Source organism: Hirundo rustica, chromosome 5, assembly GCF_015227805.2.
Source record: "Hirundo rustica isolate bHirRus1 chromosome 5, bHirRus1.pri.v3, whole genome shotgun sequence".
In the NCBI taxonomy this organism is placed as follows: domain Eukaryota; kingdom Metazoa; phylum Chordata; class Aves; order Passeriformes; family Hirundinidae; genus Hirundo; species Hirundo rustica.
The window spans coordinates 58,129,433-58,147,943 of record NC_053454.1 but is presented as its reverse complement, the minus strand read 5'-3'; the positions used below and the strand labels follow the sequence as shown (position 1 = coordinate 58,147,943).

At 41.1% G+C, this 18,511-nt stretch overlaps 1 protein-coding gene across 2 annotated transcripts; it reads left to right on the top strand.

Annotated features, from left to right (window-relative positions):
• The first annotated feature begins 1,355 nt into the window (after positions 1-1,355).
• Positions 1,356-17,520, top strand: PRMT9 (protein arginine methyltransferase 9). 2 transcript variants are annotated; one of them, XM_040063887.2, is made up of 14 exons: positions 1,356-1,697; positions 1,959-2,061; positions 2,615-2,827; positions 3,248-3,396; positions 4,259-4,495; positions 5,028-5,195; positions 6,663-6,765; positions 7,776-7,882; positions 9,819-10,011; positions 13,679-13,862; positions 14,976-15,687; positions 16,333-16,486; positions 16,883-17,005; positions 17,198-17,520. In XM_040063887.2, the coding sequence occupies exons 3-14, from the start codon at positions 2,642-2,644 to the stop codon at positions 17,411-17,413; spliced, it is 2,532 nt and encodes an 843-aa protein (XP_039919821.1). In that variant the 5' UTR covers positions 1,356-1,697; positions 1,959-2,061; positions 2,615-2,641; the 3' UTR covers positions 17,414-17,520. The 2 variants fall into 2 exon arrangements, with proteins under 2 accessions (XP_039919821.1, XP_039919822.1); XM_040063888.2 differs by having other exon boundaries at positions 1,395-1,675.
• The last annotated feature ends 991 nt before the right edge of the window (positions 17,521-18,511 follow it).

Here is an 18,511-nt window from a genome sequence, read left to right as displayed (position 1 = left end):
CCAACAAATTATTTTAGAAAGCAGCTGTATGCTTTGTCAGTGTTACAAATTATATTCTGGGGCCATTTTTTCCTGAAGTGTTTTCCATCAAAAAGCTGTGAGTATGAAAGTGACAAGTATCCTACCAAGCCTTTGAAATGAATGGACTCTTGTGAATTTCAAGGACTTTACACTACTATATCTTAGTAATCTCTCTTCACAACTTGGGTCAAATTGACATACAGTACTATTTTATTTATGCTTTAAAATAGGCACTATAATGAACTTATGATACCCACTAGCATTTATTTGCTCTGACAAAAAATATGGCTAAATTAGTTTGGAGAGCCAGAGGTAATTGCTCTTTACAGTATTTGGTACAGTCCAGCTCTTGTTACACCTCACTGACCACAGGTGATAATCGTATTGGGTTTTTTCTCTCTCGTTCTGGCTCCTGATATCTCACAGGTGCTAAGATTTTCTTTGCCTCATACTATCATGTTCTAGCTGGAAAGCGCAATTAAGGCAAAGTCAGAGAAGGTTGTTCCCTATCTGTAACTAATTTAAAGTTCACAGTGTTTTGTTTTTTACCTTTCAAAACTGAATGAAGTCTTGTTGGTACCAGTTGATTTAATAAGGTATTATATCCTCCTTTGGAGCTCGGTGCTCATATGAAGTATTTGACACTTTTTCGTACAGCTACTTGCACATCCTCATGGACTGCATTCAGCCCAAGTGTTATTATTCAGCCCAACCAGTTATGTTTTTTCTAGCACAACTTACAGTTTAGCTGGTGCACTGCTCCATTCAGACTCATGCTCCCACTCCATATGTGCTCTTTTCATCTTCCTCGAAATGCTGGCCTGGCATTTTTACACAAGGCTCGCTTGTTTCTACAAAGGGTACGAACACACAATAGCCACCGCTGTAAAAGCATGGAAGAACTGCATTCATGCTTCAAACCGGGAAAGTAAAGATGAGCAGCTTCCAAACACTTCATAATTAGTGAACAATGCCACGGCCTGTTCCTGTCCCAGAAGTAGGACACGACCAAATGAACTCTGCCTTTTCAAAGCTGCGCTCCAGGGCTCTGAATGGGGCTGTTCCCCGGAGCAGACAGCTCCACAGGGAAGGTAAGTGGTGTCACAGCATGGCAGGGAGCAGGATACGGAATTTGAGATGTGGAGCAAAGCTCTGCAATTTGCTCCCCGCCATCTCCCGCTGCCGAGCTGAGCTGTCAGAGGTCCGAGAAAAGCTTGTTTCTGACTCAAAGCCTGTGCTGCTCTCATCGGAGGTTCTCGGGGCTTACCGAGAGGAGAGTTAAGTCAGGAGCACGGTGACTACAGGGCGGCGGAGGGGGGCAGTGCTTTCACAGCGCTGGGCACCATTTAAGGTGGTGGTTCTTTCCTTCTGGCCGAGCATCCCCGAACAGCACGGACCGCCAAGGGACCGCATCGGGCATTGCTGCGGAGCTCTCCTACAGCCCTGCGCTAGCACCAGCGGCATTGCCAGCTTCCAGAGGGTTGAATGCGGGCCGGGAAAGGAGGCGGATAATGAAAACACCTTTATCCCACAGCACTGGCTCCGGCCCGGCGCCTGCGCGATGGCTCCGGCCCCGCAGCGCTATGGCGGCGGCCTGGCAGCGCCGCTGCTCCGCGCACGGCCCTGGAGCCCGTGATGGACGGCCCTGGAGCAGGTGATGGACAGCCCTGGAGCAGGTGATGCCCCGGAGCAGGGGAAGCCCCCGCGTCCCCCCGCAGCCTGCCGGGGCAGCCCCTAGTGGGGCAGCGCCCGGAGCCCTGCGGCCCCTGGGCCGCCCTGCCCCGGCCCCGATGCGAGCGGCGGGACCTCCCCGGCTCTGCGTATCCTGCGCTTGCTTGGCCGAGCTTTGGGCTGCCTTTTGTTATTTATTTTACTTTATTTTTAAGAAATCAGGAAAAAAAAAAAAAGTCTAGCCCTGATGGCCTTGTTTCTTTCAGTCCCTCTCCACGAAACCTTCGTGTTCTTCACGTTTGGGACCCATCTCTGCGTATTATAGCCCTGCTCAGCTGAGTACCTTTAAAAGTTACAGCGGTAACACAGGCAAGTATAAAAATGTGCATATCGGTTCTGGTCGCTCTTTTTAATATTTTATTAAGGAAAAAAAATAGCCGTGGTACCTTGTGTAAAATAAACTGCAAACTTGTTAGCTCTTTCGGTGAGGCTTGGCTTCATGAAAATGCTGTTGTTCAAGGGGGAGATATTGAAGCTGCAGATTTTGTGGTTGATTGTGCAATTTATTAAGTGCATGAACTTCCGGCATGCAAAACTGTTTGGTCAGAGACATGCTAAAATGTCTGTTACAAAAGTAAATTTTACAAAGCCAGAAATGTAATCTGGTTCCGGGACCTGGTTTAACCTAGATGTGGTGCACACTTGAATTTTTCAATGGGGTTCTCTCAGAGCTGATGGAATTACCATTAGCGTAATGATTAGATGCTTTTAAATCTTTAGGACTTGGTGAGAGGAGAGATGTCTTTACTAAATGCCAGTGAAAACTGAAATGTTTTTTGATCTGTCGACTTTGTGCACAAATGTTTTGGCCTACAGTATATAGTATGTGTGACTTTTTTTTTTTTTTTTTTTTCCCCCCCAGGATAAGTGAGTGTTTACATCCTTCAAAATGCCCAACTCCAATGCCAAACTTCATTCTAACCACAGGGGTGGCCGAGAAGCCAGCAGACGGGAGTTGGTCTCCAGATCTTTGCAGAGTGCTCAGCATTGCCTGGAGAACCAGGATTTTGGAACTGCATATGCTCACTATCTCCTGGTACTGAATCTAGCTCCCGAGTTAAAAACTACTGTCAAAGTAAGTGCTCTTTGAATTACTTGAAATTTTATTAATTGTAATTCTCCCGAGGTCTTTGGGACATGTTTTGTACTTGTGATTTGTTGCATGTAACTGATTTCTGCTTTTATTGAAGACAGAATTAGAAAATCAGGAATAATTGGGACGGCCAATGACTTCTTTAATAAGATCTGTATGAAGGGAGTTCCTGGAATCTTCTTTTAGTCTCTGTGTGTCAATCACTTAATAAAACCAGGGCCTTGTTAGTATTGGAGCATGCATTAATATTCACACAGGCTCTCAGTAACACTGCTGGGTGCTGATCCTCGTGTGAGGGTGTCCAGATACATGTCAGGGCACCTCCAGGTGTTTTCAGGGCTCACTCAGTTCCCTACTTCTGGCACCTCCCAGCACCTCAGTGGCCTATGCTTTATTTTCCAGGAAACGTTTCAATTTACTCTCTTTAAATGGGCAGAAGAACTGGATTCTCTGGCACGGATTCAAGATCTGTTTAACTGCTACGAACAAGCACTCGAACTGTATCCCAATGATGAAGTGATCTGTAACAGTATGGGAGAACATCTCTTCAGGTTTGTAGTGATGTACATTCAGTTTTTGTCAGGGTCATGTTGTAAATGCAGGCACATTCAAATCTGTTTGTCCTCAATAGCCTAAAAAGAGTAGCCAGTGCTAAAATAAATGTCATAAATCACAGCAAATGTGGAAAGAAAAAAAGGTTTTTCCACAACGTTGTGTTGTTGCTCAGGTCTTCTAAGGCTGGAATTGTAAGACTGAAATCATAGATCATAATCCAAGTAGTTTTAGTTAGGTTTCTGTTTTGTAATTCTTTGTTTTAAAGGAACACCTCTCTGAGCATTGTATTAAATGTAAACAAATATTTGTGTAAACAAATATTTGATAGATTTTGGGCTTTATTCAGTGCCATCTGATTTAGATTATGCTGTAGGTATTATTAAAACTTGATTCAGATTCACAACTTGGTTTCTTTTTTGTTTCTTTTCATTTCTTTTTTCAAAACTTAATGCAAAAACTGGCCGCTCAAAATTCGATGGTTTTGCAGGATGATCCAGTTAAACAGAGTACCAACAGTTTTATAGCATTCTCTTGAGTTGAATATCTGTGAGACTGGATTACAGACTTTTAAATAAAACCTGTTTTACGTTCTCAAAGGATGCAGTAGTGGATGAAGGTTGGTGCATACAGTGATGTTTCTGAACTGGCTTTGCATTTTACAGTGACTCGATGTACAGCTATAAATCACTCTTTTTCATTAAGTAATTCCACTGTTTCTGAAGATAATTTTTTCTAGCTAAGGCAAAATATTTCTCTTATCTTTTAGCTGACATAAGACCTCTTTAATCTTTACAAAAGACCCTCAAATATTCACAGCTGCATGCATACTTTCCACTTGTTTGACATTTTTGCTCTTAGAATGGGCTTCAGAGACGAAGCGGCTGGGTATTTCCATAAAGCAGTGAAGCTCAACCCCGACTTTGCCGATGCCAAGGAGAACTTTTACCGCGTTGCAAACTGGCTGGTGGAGCGCTGGCACTTCATCATGCTCAACGATGCCAAGAGGAACCTCACCTACCTCAGGGCCATTGAGAACGCTGTGCACTCAGGGAGCAAATCCGTCCTGGATATCGGAACGGGAACAGGAATTTTGAGGTATGCCACAATGCACGGCTCACGTGAATTTAATAGAAAAGTTAATAGAAAATTTAATAGAAAAGATTGGTTGCCTGACAAAATTTGGCTGAGAGTGGAGAAGATAACTACTTTGATCCTTTTATGGAGACAGAACGTAAGAAAGCAAGCAAAGCTTTCAGAAGCCAGTGAGTCTGGAGATTGGTGTCTAGTAGTATTTTGTGAACCTTTCTTCGTTACTTGTTGCAGATGTTTTTTGTGCCAGTAAGTGTTGTTTAAATTGAATTACTCACATGGGTTTTGAAGTTGTAATGTTATTTGTCCTGTGTTTAAATATTGCCTGTTAAGAGTGGATTTAGCATAGCTGAGGGAGTGTCCTTATGCTAATGTGGTGGTTTTTTTGCTGATAACATATCAAGAGGATATCAACTTATGCAATGTCAGTGTTCACACAGGAGGTACCTGTTCATTTAAGGATGATTTTTAGGCTTGCACCGGTAGAAATATGAAGCAGGTGTGGAGGAGGGGAAAACCCCTGATTCTTGTTTTTCAGCATGTTCGCAAAAAAGGCGGGAGCATCTTCTGTCTATGCCTGTGAATTATCCAAAACCATGTATGAACTTGCCCGTGATGTGGTGGCAGCAAATAACATGGAAAGAGAGATCAAACTTCTGCATTTGAAGTCACTTGATATAGAAATTCCAAAGCACATACCTGAAAGGTACCTTGTGGCTTTCTCTTCTGATGGTATTTTGAGTTTGCTCTTAATTTCAAGAAAATAGGAAATGTCTTGTGACCTAAACAGGAAATAACACTGCTGTGATATTTATATTGGGAGAAGGTTCTCTGTATCTTTTATATGTTTAAAGAGCAGAAATGACAACATATTCCTCAGATCATCTTAGTTTCTACGGTAGATCAACAATGTCATAAATTAAGGAGTTTGATTCTTTGATGGTGGGAGCTTTGGAGCATATGTAATGATACTGCAGCAACAGGAAAAATTCGTTTCCTATGTCATATAAACAATTTTAGCACACTTTTGTACTTTTAAGATCTCATGGCTCACTTCTGCAGCCTTTGAATGGGATGGAGTTACTAACATATAATAAAGTTGTGGTGATGGTACAGGTTTGTCACCGAGACACACAAAGCAGTCACACGCAGACAAGAGATTTTCGCAGAGGTCCTTCCGATCCAGCTCCCAGCTGAGAGAGCGGAGAGAAGAAGAGCCCCTTTGTTTATTTTTTTACTTTTTATACATTTGTTGGTCTAGCAGAAGATTTGGCTTTTTGGGGTTTCTACCCCTCAGCCTCAGTGGCTAGACCAATTGTCAGTTACAATTGTTTTCAGGTTAGAAATATGCAAACAAAGGACAGAGAATGAAAAACAAAGGATTTGTTTATGTTACATCTGTGAGAAAGGTAGAAAACTGCTCTTAATATTGTACAATAACTAAAAAGATCTGACTCCATTTAAGAAAATCAAAAGGCTTAGAAAAACTCAGAAAAACCAGGGTAACACAGGTTCATGATCTGAAATGATGACGCTCCTGGTTTAGGCCAGGCAAGCCTTGCCTAATTGTGTCAGCTGAGCTACTGTGACATATGTATCCCTTGTAATGTATAACATGAGTTACTAGATGTCAACTATTAATAAATAAATTACTGCTGTTCTGGAAGTGTCTCCTCTTATTATACTAAATATTTTTTGGTTTCATTCCAGAGGATTTAGGATTTTAGAGTTGTTAGTCTTTGTAGGAATTTTGTTGTGCTTTGATTATAGTTTTGGGGGGTTTAAGTTCATTTTTATACACATGAATGAGTGCATACTATTGCACAAAATATATATTCTGCAGTATCATTGGCTGTGTGCCCAGGCTGAAACATCTTCCTGTTTTGGCTAGGTTCTTCCCACACGATTTATTTATAAATGCTGAGCAAGAAGCTTTACAGTAAATTCTTGCTCAATATTTGCTCTCTTTTATCTGCATCTTCAATAACTTCTAACAACAATTCCAAACACATAATTTTTTGGAAGAATTAAATTGCCCACATGTACCGAAACTCCAGAATGCTGGTAAAAGTTTTGCTCTGAGCTCATGTTGGTATGGTGGGTTTTTTTTCTTTAAAAGTATGATTGATTGTTGACATGAGTGTTTATTGTACATCATATTTTTCTTGTCTAGAGTTTCCTTGGTTGTCACAGAAACAGTCGATGCTGGCTTATTTGGAGAAGGAATTGTGGAGAGCTTGATACATGCTTGGGAACATCTGCTTTTACAACCAAAGGTAGGTGATGTGGGTACCTGTGCATGAGAAACAGTTGTCTTGTAAATACTTCATTCCTTTTGGTGTGCTAAAAATGAGCGATCTGGGCTTGCTCCGTGAATCTGATTTTGGTGCGTGGCAGTGAGGCAGGACATACGTTGTACTTCTGTGAGCTCTGTGTTCTGACTAGACAGGTATTTTCAAAGCATGCTTCCCTGATGTAACCTTCCTTCATCACAGATGCTTCACTCTTAATCACTGCTCATTCATTTATTTTAAATCTTTCTTGTCCCCCGTCTTCGTAAGTAACACCAAAAGCGTTTGTGTGGATTTTAAATGTACAGTCAGTCTAAGCAGAAAATGCTCAGTTATGGTAGAGTTATTTCTCATTGTAACACTTGGGAACACTCAATTATAATTTGGTAAATAAATTAATTTATTTTTGCTGATTTGAACCTTTTTGGAAGATTGAGCAGTTCCACTGGGTCTCAGATTTTACTTTATATTTTGTGGTTTTGCTAGTACATTAAGCAAAGTAATATGACAAGGAGTCTTACATAGCTTAATCTCTGTTAAGCTAATATTCTTCCTAATAGAAGGACTTCTCTTTATTTTGTCCTTGCATTGATTCCAGCTCATTTAAAAAGAAGTTTCAGCTGAAACCTTTTGTGTTGTACTGAATTGAAACTGATGACCTCTAGTGTTAAGTACAGGAATGATACATAACAGAAAAGTCAAAGGTTTCTGTATACTCTTAACAGTGTTTTTCAGTCTGCATTTTGTTAAGAGTTACACAGAGGAAGTAGTAGACTGAAGAGTAAAGCTGATGCCTTGTTATATTGAAAAACTGTACTTAAAAAACTCCTTTAATGGTCAGCAGAATGCCAAAGACTAGTGACTTTACAGTCACCAAGAACTATTAGCCACGTTTTGACTGTCACTTGAATGGCTTGCTAATATGTAACTCAGGCTTTTCAGTAATGGTAGAAATAAGGCACTGTAATTGCATGTTGTTGTTCATGTTTTCACAGCCTAAAAACCAAGACAGTAGTGCTGGAGACTATGGCAGAGTTATTCCAGCAAGTGCTACAATATTTGGGATGGCAGTGGAATGCAAAGAGATACGTAGACATCACAGGTGTGTTTAAACTCTAGCACAGCTTAAACCCACATTTTTTATTTGGGAAAGGAGACTGGTTGTTTGTATTGACCATTTCTCATATACTTTGCTCTTTCTTTTTTGTGTGGCTGATTATCTGTTTAGCTAAAAAGATTTCTGCTCTCACCATTCTCACCCCTTTTCTATGCTGGGTTTTTTTTTTTTTGGTGTGTTTTTTTTTTTTTGCCCCACCTCCCTACCCCTTTGAGGTTCAGATTTTCTGGACCTGTTAATCATACAGTTATGCTAAAATACCTGCCTCTAACACATGCTAAAGAAATTTAATTCCTTCATAGTAAAATTACTTCTCAATTTCTGAATTGGAGATTCTTGGATGAGCACTTGGCCTTTATCCTCATTTTTCCCTCTTTATAATCTGCTCCATACCTCACTTCTGAATCTAACCCTGGATCTAACCCCTGTAAAGCCAAAGTGTTGATAACCCCAGGTGTCTTTATCTGTCTGAATGTCCTTAGCCTAATTCTGAACTGGCATACAGTAGGCTTTCTTTGCTGAGACCAGTTCTGACTGCATATCAATTACTTTCATGTTTATTCTAATATTCTAATATTCACTGTCATTGTATGGAGAGACTCTCTGTCTGAGAGGTTTGGACTTGGTGTATTTTGTTTAGGATTAATATTGTTGTAGATTAGAGAAAATGCTAACTTCTAGAGGAGCTCCAGTGCACTGGGTGAGGAGCAGCCAGGCTGCTTCAGTTATTTCTCTAATGCAGCACACCTGGAAAGTGGCCAGAAAGAGGAAGAAGTTCCTGTGGTAGATGGTCACAGAATAATTTCTTTTATAAGTTAATTATTTGTCAATTAGAAGAGGTTTTGCCATGAAACTGGGCATTGACCGTTCTTTACAAAATTTAAATAGAATGAAAGTTAATTTGCTGTTAACTTTGGATTGTTGAATTGATGTTCCATTTTAATAGCTTAAGTCACTTAGCAGGACTAAAGTGATTGTCACAAATTAATTACATGCTGTAGGAAAGAAAAGATCACTTTTAAATTTTTTGCCTTTATAGTTTGAGATCCCTTTTTGCTCCAGTAAGAATATTTAAGACTATTTTAACAAGTCCTGTTTCTATGTAATACACTTGCCTGTTCTCAGATCTAAACTGTGCAGATCTCTTTGAATTATTCTAATGTGCATGCCTTCACATTTCCCTGAGTGTTTTCACAATCTAAAGGAAAGCTTTGGGGTTTGGATGTTTTTTTCTGAGCAGGAGGCCTAGTGAAATAGCAGTGTGGAAGTACCTATTTTCTCATGATTTTTATATCATCTAGCACAGTTTCTGCCTTGAACAATTGATACTGCTTTTCTTTGAGCTCTTCCTCATGCTTTAAATTTTTTTGAGTGGTTAGTAGACATAGAGCCCAGAATTGAATGAATACGTAATTTTTTTTTCCTGAAGTACATTTAAAAGTGTGTTTAATTTATCATCAAACACTGATTCATCATGCTGAGAGAAAGAATCCCCTTTCAGTCCAGTTGTTGATAACCTTGCATATATGACAGCCACCTCTCTGTGTCTGGTCTGATCTGATCTTCTACTTTGTATTCTGTCCCATTCTTTCAGCGATTTTAAGTTATGCTTCATTGCTTGTGCTCTGCTTGGTATTGGGTTTTTTCCCCTAGGATATAATGAAATTCTTAATATGTATTGGGCTTTTTCTTAGTTTCTAGTGACAGCGTTCAATTCTGATTCTTGAAAGTGAGTTGTATTTTCTGTGCTTTAGAGCTGCTCTGAACATGACAAAAGCTCCACAGCATGTAGTATTTTTTAACTTCTCTATTCTAACAGTGTATATTGTAAAATAATTAGTCAGCCTAGGGATAATTTCCTTCAGGTTTTTAGTCAAATTACTTGGAATTAAATTTCTCCTCTGCTTGCCTCTACTCCCAGAGTGGGAATGCAAGAAGTTGCTGGTGTGTGCTTGTCAGATTCAGTGCAGTTCTTCAGTCCCACATACGCTGCTGCTGGCTCAGAGGAAACTGTGGAGCCCTACACCACCGAGAAGCTCAGTCGTATTCCTGGGGGATACAGAGCCCTCACAGAACCCTGCCAAGTCATGACAGTAGATTTCAACGATCTGCAGGTAATGATTTTTCTTACACCCTTCTTAAGTAATCTTTCTATGATCGTGGAAGCCCCATATCCATTTGTTACTGGGTTCAACTTCAGAACAGTTCACAAGTGCAAAGTTGGCAGGGCTGCACTGAAATCTGGTTTTGATGCTTGTCTGTTGTGTGGTGATGTGATTCCTCAGACGACTGTTAATTTCTTTTGAAGGTGGAGTTTTTTGTTTCTTCAGCATAGCTTTGGGAGCTTTATAAACTACCTTACCATAAGATCAAACAGCTACTGACCTCCGTACAGGGAGGGGAAAGAAGGAAGGATGCAAGAGATCCATCCTAAATTATTTATGCAGTTACGGAGCTAACTCAGTTTATTCCTCTAAAGTCAGGTTTCACGAAGCTCTTGGAAGACAGGAGAAAGGCTGTATTTTCCATCTGGCATAAAAATGTAAATGTTAGTGGGAAAGTGTAAAAGAGGAGATGAAGAAATTATTCTATTCAGCCAATTGATTCCGTAATTCTGCTCCTTTGTACTTAGGGTATTTCTGTGAGAGGGCATTCTGAAATCTGGTAGCATAATTTTGTGTATTTAGCACAAAATACGTTTGTTTGTATGTGCTAAACAGGCCTGAACTGGAAGGCAAGGAGCCCAGCCCCTGCATCTGAGCTTGCTAAAAAGATGACACATCTGATCTCTGGTGTGCTTCTGGCTCATTGACCTGTGGTGAGCAGCTAGCATTGAGTCAGAGCTTAAAATAGATTCTGTTATATAAGTGAAATTATTCTTGGCTGCTGCTTGGCCAGGAGTTGCAGTTTCTGAATCAATAGCTTTTCCTAGTTGGCTTGTCTGACATCCTGAGATGAAAAATGAAATAAGACAAGGCTCTTCAGTATACTATTGGGAGCAATCTCTGTGACCTAATGTTGCTTCTGCTTCCAGCATCAATAAGGAACTATTGCTCTCATCTGAGAGATGTCTGTTCTTAAGCATCTGCCTGCTGGCAAACATGTAAAGATAATTTTAAAGAGCAAAGAACAGTGTTATTCTTGAAATCATGTTTCAGAAGTGCTCCTTTGAAGCTTCAGTTAGACTAATGGAGTGCTCCTGTCAGGAAATGTTAAGATACTGTAAGTAAAAAGGAAGAAATGCCTCTGTTACCACTCACTGATGTGGTTGGGAGTCCTTGGTTACTGTTTGTTGTTACTTTGTCACTGGGCAAATGTGGCAGTTCCAACACTGGTAGGTTACCTCCAGCTTTTTTTGTTCGTTTTTGTTTTGGGTTGGGTTTTTTTTTTTTAATTTGTTACATCATGGACACATCGGGATGTTCAATCAGTGCAGCTAAAAATGAGAAAAAAAATGTCTTTGTTCCTATTGCAATAAGAAAAAATCCTCCTAAACTTAAAAACAGTAACAGAATTACCGACTTAAGAACAGAAATTCAGATAAGAAATCACTTAGCACTAGTAAGGAAATTTCTAAGGCGTATTTTCTAAACTCCTGTTTCACAGAACTAGAGAGATGTTGCTTTTATTCTGCTTGTGCTAGCTAGCCAGACCTAAACTGGCAGAACTGGGAAGGCCTAAAATACAGTACAACAGTGTTTCTTGAACTGGGTTGTAGGAGACTTCAAAGACATCAGTACTGATCAGAGAAATAATAAGCCAAAACTCACAAATAATAATAGTAATAATTTGAGAAAAACGGCTGCTTTATGGTGATTACTTCATCACTGCTGTTACTAGCAGCAGCAGCTCAGTCCCTCCCAGGCAGGGGAATGAGGTGTGGCTATAATTACACTTGCACCCAGCCAGGTGCTACATGTGTGCATGTTTGCTGGCAGCAGATCAGTGCCACTGGCAGGGGAAATATGTTTACCTCTGCAGCCACTAATTAAAGCTCAGTCTCACTTTCAGGCCCTAAAGGAACCGTGCTTTTGCCAACAGTTACAGATTTCGGCTCTTCCTAATCCTTCATGAGAAGTTGTGGCGTGGAATATGTGAAAAATTGTGCATCGAGACATAGGAAACTCAATAACTTCATTCTTTCTGTAGATTTTCCTTCTGTTTGAAGGTCTTTCTCATTCAGAGGACATGTGTAGCATTGAATCATTTTGGGGTTTTACTGCCTATTCCTGTGCCATGGCTTTATTTCCTTTGCTCTCTCCTTTAACAAGACTACCTGATAAATTGCCATCCTGATGTGCCACGGCTGTTTGAATCTGTAATCGGCATAAATAATAGAAGAAGGTTTATAAAGTGGCAAATGTGAGGAATAAATATGGGTTAAGCAGCATGGCAGAGAGCAGGGAAAGCTGAAATAAGCCTTCAAATGGGTTTTTAAGTGGTGGCGATGTAACGCTGCAGTTACTAGAACCCACCGGATGAGAACCTTGCTGCTTTTGTGGAATAATCAGGAAGAATGTTAATTCTTCTAATATCAAATACACTTCAATACCTCTCCAACTTCCCAGAAACCAAAACCAATGCATGGCTGTGCTATTACTATCTTATTTTGAGGGGCTTGATGCCAGCAAAGCTTCAACTGACTACTCATTTCTTCACTAGCTGAGGAGGTACCAAAAAAATGATTGGCAGCAAAGCACTTGTGTTGAAGAGCAGTGAGATCTTACTATGAACTTTGTTATCATGCAGTAAATTTAACTTGCCCATTGTGCAGCCATCTCATCTGTGAGAAGAGGGATAGACAAGCTCTTGGAGAGCACAGAAGGAAGAGGGAAGAACAAGAAACCCAGCATGTGACAGCTACTCCTGTCCCCAGAGCAGGACATGAATGTTTCTTTTGCCATGTGTATTTTAAGATTGAAACTTAAAGAGAACAAGTGTTGACATAAGCAGATCAGGAAGTTGATAAATATTTTAGAAGGGCTATTACTAAGCAGAATGGCTGTGACTGAGAGAACCTTTGGTCCCTTGTGTTTGACCTCCTGCTAATGGGTTTATGGCAGAACTAGAACATTAGGGCTGGTCCCTTTGTGCTTGTGAATGTTGGTAGCAGAAGGCAGTTGCTGAGAAAAATAAATTGTACATGGGAAAAGATGCAATTTCTTGTTACACATTCAAAACTTTTTAGGAGTATTGGAGAATTTATAAATGATCCCTTTAGGGTACACCTTAAGGTCTTCCCAGTAGTGAAATTGTACATGCCTGAGCTTTTACAAAAGGCCTACACAGCCCAGACAGCAGATAAAACACCCTCAAAGGTGTTTGCCTTCCTGTTTTTTTAAAGACTCTGCAAGCCTGTGTTCGAGCAAATTCACAACACACAGTATTTGTAGAACTGATTGAACATAGGTTTTTAGAGAAACATGTGCCTGAGCATTGGCTTGAGTCCAGCCAAAAGCCTGGCTCTGTTTTTATTCCTTGTTACAAGGCAAGCCCTGCCAGTTTAAAGTCTTTCTTGCACTTTGCAGTGGGTTTTAACGTGTGTGTTCTTAGAGGTAGGCGTTATTTGCTTCTCACGGACACAGGTTGTCCATGTGGGAAATGGCTCTTGCAGTTCCTATCCTAGTGAGTGCTGAGTATTGTAAAGGCTTGGTAACCCCAAGTTTCTCTTGGGTGCCCTCATGGATTGGTGCAGAAATTTTGAATTTCGTTTAATGAAAACAAATTTTCATTTATGGAAATAAACTCCCCCACTTTTTTTTCTCTTTGTGCTTTGGTCAGGAGCTGAAAAGCCTGGCAGCTAGAAAGCCCTGGAAGCTCAGCCTGCCTGTCACTGCAGGAGGAATACTGGATGCTGTTGTGGTATGGTTTGTACTGCAGCTTGATGATGAGCACTCTCTATCTACAAGTCCCAGTGAGGAAACTTGCTGGGAACAGGCAGTGTATCCTGTGCAGGGCCTCCTTGGTACGTCCTGTGGGTTTGCTTGTTGTGGTACATTAACTTGGTTTCATTTGGGTTTTGCTTTTTTTTTTTTCATTTTGATAAATTAGTTTGTCTCAGAGACTAGGAAGTCCAAATAAGAAGATTAGAAGCTCAACAGGAAGTAGCTGAGAGGTGGTTCCTGATCTCCCTGCATCAGGGCTTGTTCGTGGGACTTTGCTTTTAAGCAGATGAGATCTGGGAGAATACTTTTCATTAAGCTGGGGTTTTTTTTCTATACTGAATTTAATGCATTGTGGAGCATCTCCATAAAGTGGGGCTACTGACTGGCTCACTTGGTGACCATGTGACTTAGGAGAGGAAGAGGGGCAAGGTGAGGTAGGAATTGCTACTGCCAGAAAACCAAACCTAAACATTCCTATCTACCCCTTGCCTCATATGGGATTCGACTTGGAACACTATCCAGGTACAGGCATTGGCAGTGTCATTTTTAACAGTGTCTACTCTATATTCACCCACCTTTTATTTTCCTGTTTCCTAGAATCTTAGAATATCTCAAGCTGGAAGGGACCCATAAGGATCATAGAGTCCAGCTTCCTGCTTCTTGCAGGACTGCCTAAAATTAAATCACCTGTCTAAGAGCATTATCCAGGTGCTCCTTGCACTCTGGCATGCTTGGTGCTGTGACTACTACCCTGTTCCTTGTTCCAGTGATTAATCCTGTGGGTGAAGAACCTTTTCCCAATGTCCCATCTGAACTTCCCCGATGCAGCTTCATTCCATTTGCTCATGTGCTGTCTCTGGGAGAGATCAGCACCTTCCCCTCCACTGCCACCCTTGAGGGGGTTCTAGACTGTGATCTTCCCTCAGCCTGCTCTTCTCCAGGCTGAACAAAAGAAGTGCCCTCAGCTGCTCTTCCTAAGCCTTGCCCCTGAGGCCTTTCTCTGCCATGGTCACCCTGCTCTGCTCACGCCCTCATGGTTTGATGTCCTTATATTGTGCACAGATCTGAACAAATGAGATAATGGGGGTGGGTGGGTTGGTTGGTTGGTTGGTTTGTTTCAAGCACCTTAAGGCTCTTCAGTGATGTGTCTGTAAAGTAACTGACACAACAGTTTTTAATGCTCTTTTGCTTAGATTATTCTGTGAAGACTGGAGATACTGTGATGATGGAAGTTTGCTGCCAAGACTACTACTTGAAGATCCAGAAGATTTCTTCTTTGCCTTCAGAGTGTGGGATGGATTTCAGTGACAGGGATGACACGCTGAGTTTGGGCAATGAGGCTGAATTATGTCATGCTCTGGCTGGACTTCAGACAGGCACCAAACAGGATGGCAGCACTCCAGTGTGTGTGCTGGAATCCACAGAAATAGCCCTGCTGAATGACGTAGCCTACCACGAATGCTTTAAAGCTGCCATGAGCAAAGTGCTGCTGTCATTAAATCCAAGTAAGGACTTGCACTCTATGGATGTTGATGGACATGGCAGTGGGATAAACCTCCAAGAGCATCAAAACAAGAGCTCTCTAGATGTGGATCCTGATGCTTTGTACATTTTAGATGTATCTGAAGGCTTCTCCATCCTGCCAATTATAGCTGGCAAGCTTGGACCAGTTAGAGCCTACAGTTCTGTTGAGAAAGAACAGCATCAGGCAGCACTTCACATCATTGCGGAAGCAAACCATTTCCCCAAGGAAACATTAGAGTTTTGGCTCAGCCACTTAGAAGAAGAAAGTGTGGTGCTACAGAGACCCAAATCAGACAAATTGTGGAGTATTATTATCTTGGATGTTATAGAGACATCAGGTTTAATCCAGCAGGAAGTGATGGAAAAGGCTGCAATATCCAGGTACAGTATTAAAGGACAAAAATGTTCCTAGGAATCTGTAATTACCTGAAAAATTTTAATATTCCTTGTAACTATATAATTACTGTTACATTGCTTCTGTAGAAAAAGGGTTTTTCCTTGGATTGAACCTCCCAGTGTTTCTGGCATGACCATTGTATACATTATATTTTTTTAAAAAGCATCAAGATTTCACCATCTCAGATTCCTTTATTTTTTTTTTATGCAAGAGTGCGAATGGATGATCATATCTGTCAGAAGTTTGCAGGATAGCAAGGAATAACCAAGGTAACTTTCAGTGCAAGGTTAGGAAAGCCTAGATTTGCATACGTGTCAAACGGTTGTCAGAACAAACTGGTCCTGCTAAAAGACAAGAGCAACCAGGGAGGCAGCAGCAAAGCTGCTGTTCCTCACAGCAGGAGGAGAAATAAAATAATGGAAATGGATAACTAAGTGTGAAATGGATTTATCCCTTCTGTGGGCCTAGGGAGTCTTTACTCTTGACCTTTGTGTTTAGTGATGGCACGTTATGCTTAGGAGCACTTGGCTTCAGAGGAAGAACTAGTGTGCCTTTCTTACATGTAGTTACTGTTCTTTCATTACTGTTGATTACTCAGCTTTACAGGTGAAATCCCTCTCATTTTACAGGTGTTTACTTCACAGTGGAGGGAAGATTTTCCCACAGTATGTGTTGGTATATGGGATGCTTGTAGAATCGGAGTCTCTGTTGCTGGAGAGCGCTGTTCAAGGAACAGAACCAACTCTGGGGTTTAATATAGCCCCTTTCATCAACCAGTTCAAGGTAAGAAGCTGGTGGGAGGCTTCCAGGCATGGAAAGCTGCAGCTGTTCAGCTGTTTAGATTTGGTGTGGACCAAAAAAACAGTGCTGAAACTATCAAGAGACGTTTTTGTGACCATACAGAGACCTTGAGATAAACTAAAAGGGGTGATGTTTACTCCAGAACTGGTGCAGAATTTCTGTCCCAATTACTGTACGGAGGAGTGACTGTGCTGTTACTGTTCCCAGGCAATTGTATTCCAATGTTTCAGCAGGGATTAGAGGGCTGTATTTCGCATTTCTGTCTCTCTCTGACAGCTATTCCAGTAATTCCTGGCGATTTTTGTGTTATGATTAAGTTTTCTACCTTTTCCTTTTGTAATGGCTGTTGCTGCCCGAAGTTCTGGTCTCTACTTTCAGGTGCCTGTTCGTGTGTATTTAGATCTCTCCACATTACCCTGTGTACCCTTGAGCAAGCCCGCAGAGCTCTTAAGGCTGGATCTCATGAACCCTCTGCTGAACAGCCCCAGCAGAGAAGTGAAGGTGAGTTTGGGGCCCAAAGTGCATTTAACCACTCTTCTGCAGTGCTGCTTCTCAATAGCTCCTGTGGGCTAAACATTTCAATGGAGGATTTACTTGCCTGCAGCTGTCTCTGAAAAGGAGCAAAATGGTTTGAACTAGTTCCTTTTCAAAGAACAAAGTGGTATAACTGATTATTATTTTAAAAATTTTTAGATACAGATTTGTAAGTCCGGCCGGGTCACTGCCATTCCCTTCTGGTATCACATCCATCTAGACGAAGACCACAGCTTGAACACATCTGATGAGTCCTCACACTGGAAACAAGCTGCAGTTGTTCTGGATGAGCCCATCCCAGTTCAGGCTGGAGATGAACTTGTGCTTGATGTCCAACACCATAAAAGCAATATCAGTTTTACAGTTAAAAGGTGAAGAATGTCCTGTGTGATGTGATTTGTGCTTATTTACCTATGCATAAACTGTTCAGAACAACACTGCTACTTTGTATTAAAGTCTAAATTTTATTTACTGGTCAAAAAGGCGGATTTGTTGCTTTAATAATAGATACTTAGGTTTCACTGGTGGACTAAAATTTGCACTGTAAGGGGATCTTGCCAAGCAGTTAGAGGAGGTATTGCCTTCACTGCAGCACAAACCTGATTGCTGGCTCATGTAGTGACTGCAGCAGTGGGACAGAGTTCTGCTACCAGGTCAGCTGTAATGAGGGAGAAAAGCATCTGGGTACCTGTACCAGCCATAAACAGCTGTGGCTGCTTGGAATACAGTCCTTGTTTCTCAAACTGGGATTCCACTTACCAGCTGCCAGAGCCTCCTACATCACTGTACTGAGATGTTGCCCTTGTGGGAGGACTGAACAGCATTCCAGCTGCAGTATCACAAATCAGTGTTGCACACAGAGCATTCTAAAACACTGTAAAGGAGTGCTCTTGGGTAACTCAAGCTATATAATGGAAGGTAAATCTGCTGAACTTTTTAGGATCTCGCGGAGAATTTTTTCTGGGAATACAATGGGCATTAACTTGTCTGTAGAAAGTTGTATAAAATACATCAGTCACTGCAGTGCTCCTGACTATCATCTACAGCATTACATCTTGTTATTACTGCAGGTCACCAGTTCCTTCTATTAAATTTGTATCCAAGTGGAAGACTAATAAAAGCTTTGAACTCAGCACTGATTCTGCCTCTGCAGAGAGGAGGAAGACTGTCAGCAAGATTTTTCTGTAGCTAAGCTGTTTTTTACTGTGCAGTCTGTTCAGTGAAGAGGCAATTCTGTCATCTTTCCTTAACAGCAGCCTATGTAAAGAGCCATCCAAAAATGATTTTTCTAGAAGTTCTGGGCCTGCTGAAGTCATTATATACCCTTCACTAGGTCAGATATTTCAGATAGTGTAACTTATTTCTATCTATCAATTTCTATTTATTTCTATCAAGTTTGCTCAGTTTAATTTCAGAGACTGATAGAGCTGGGGTTGTCCCAGCCTCAGCTGAAGCTGCACCTGATAAATTGCT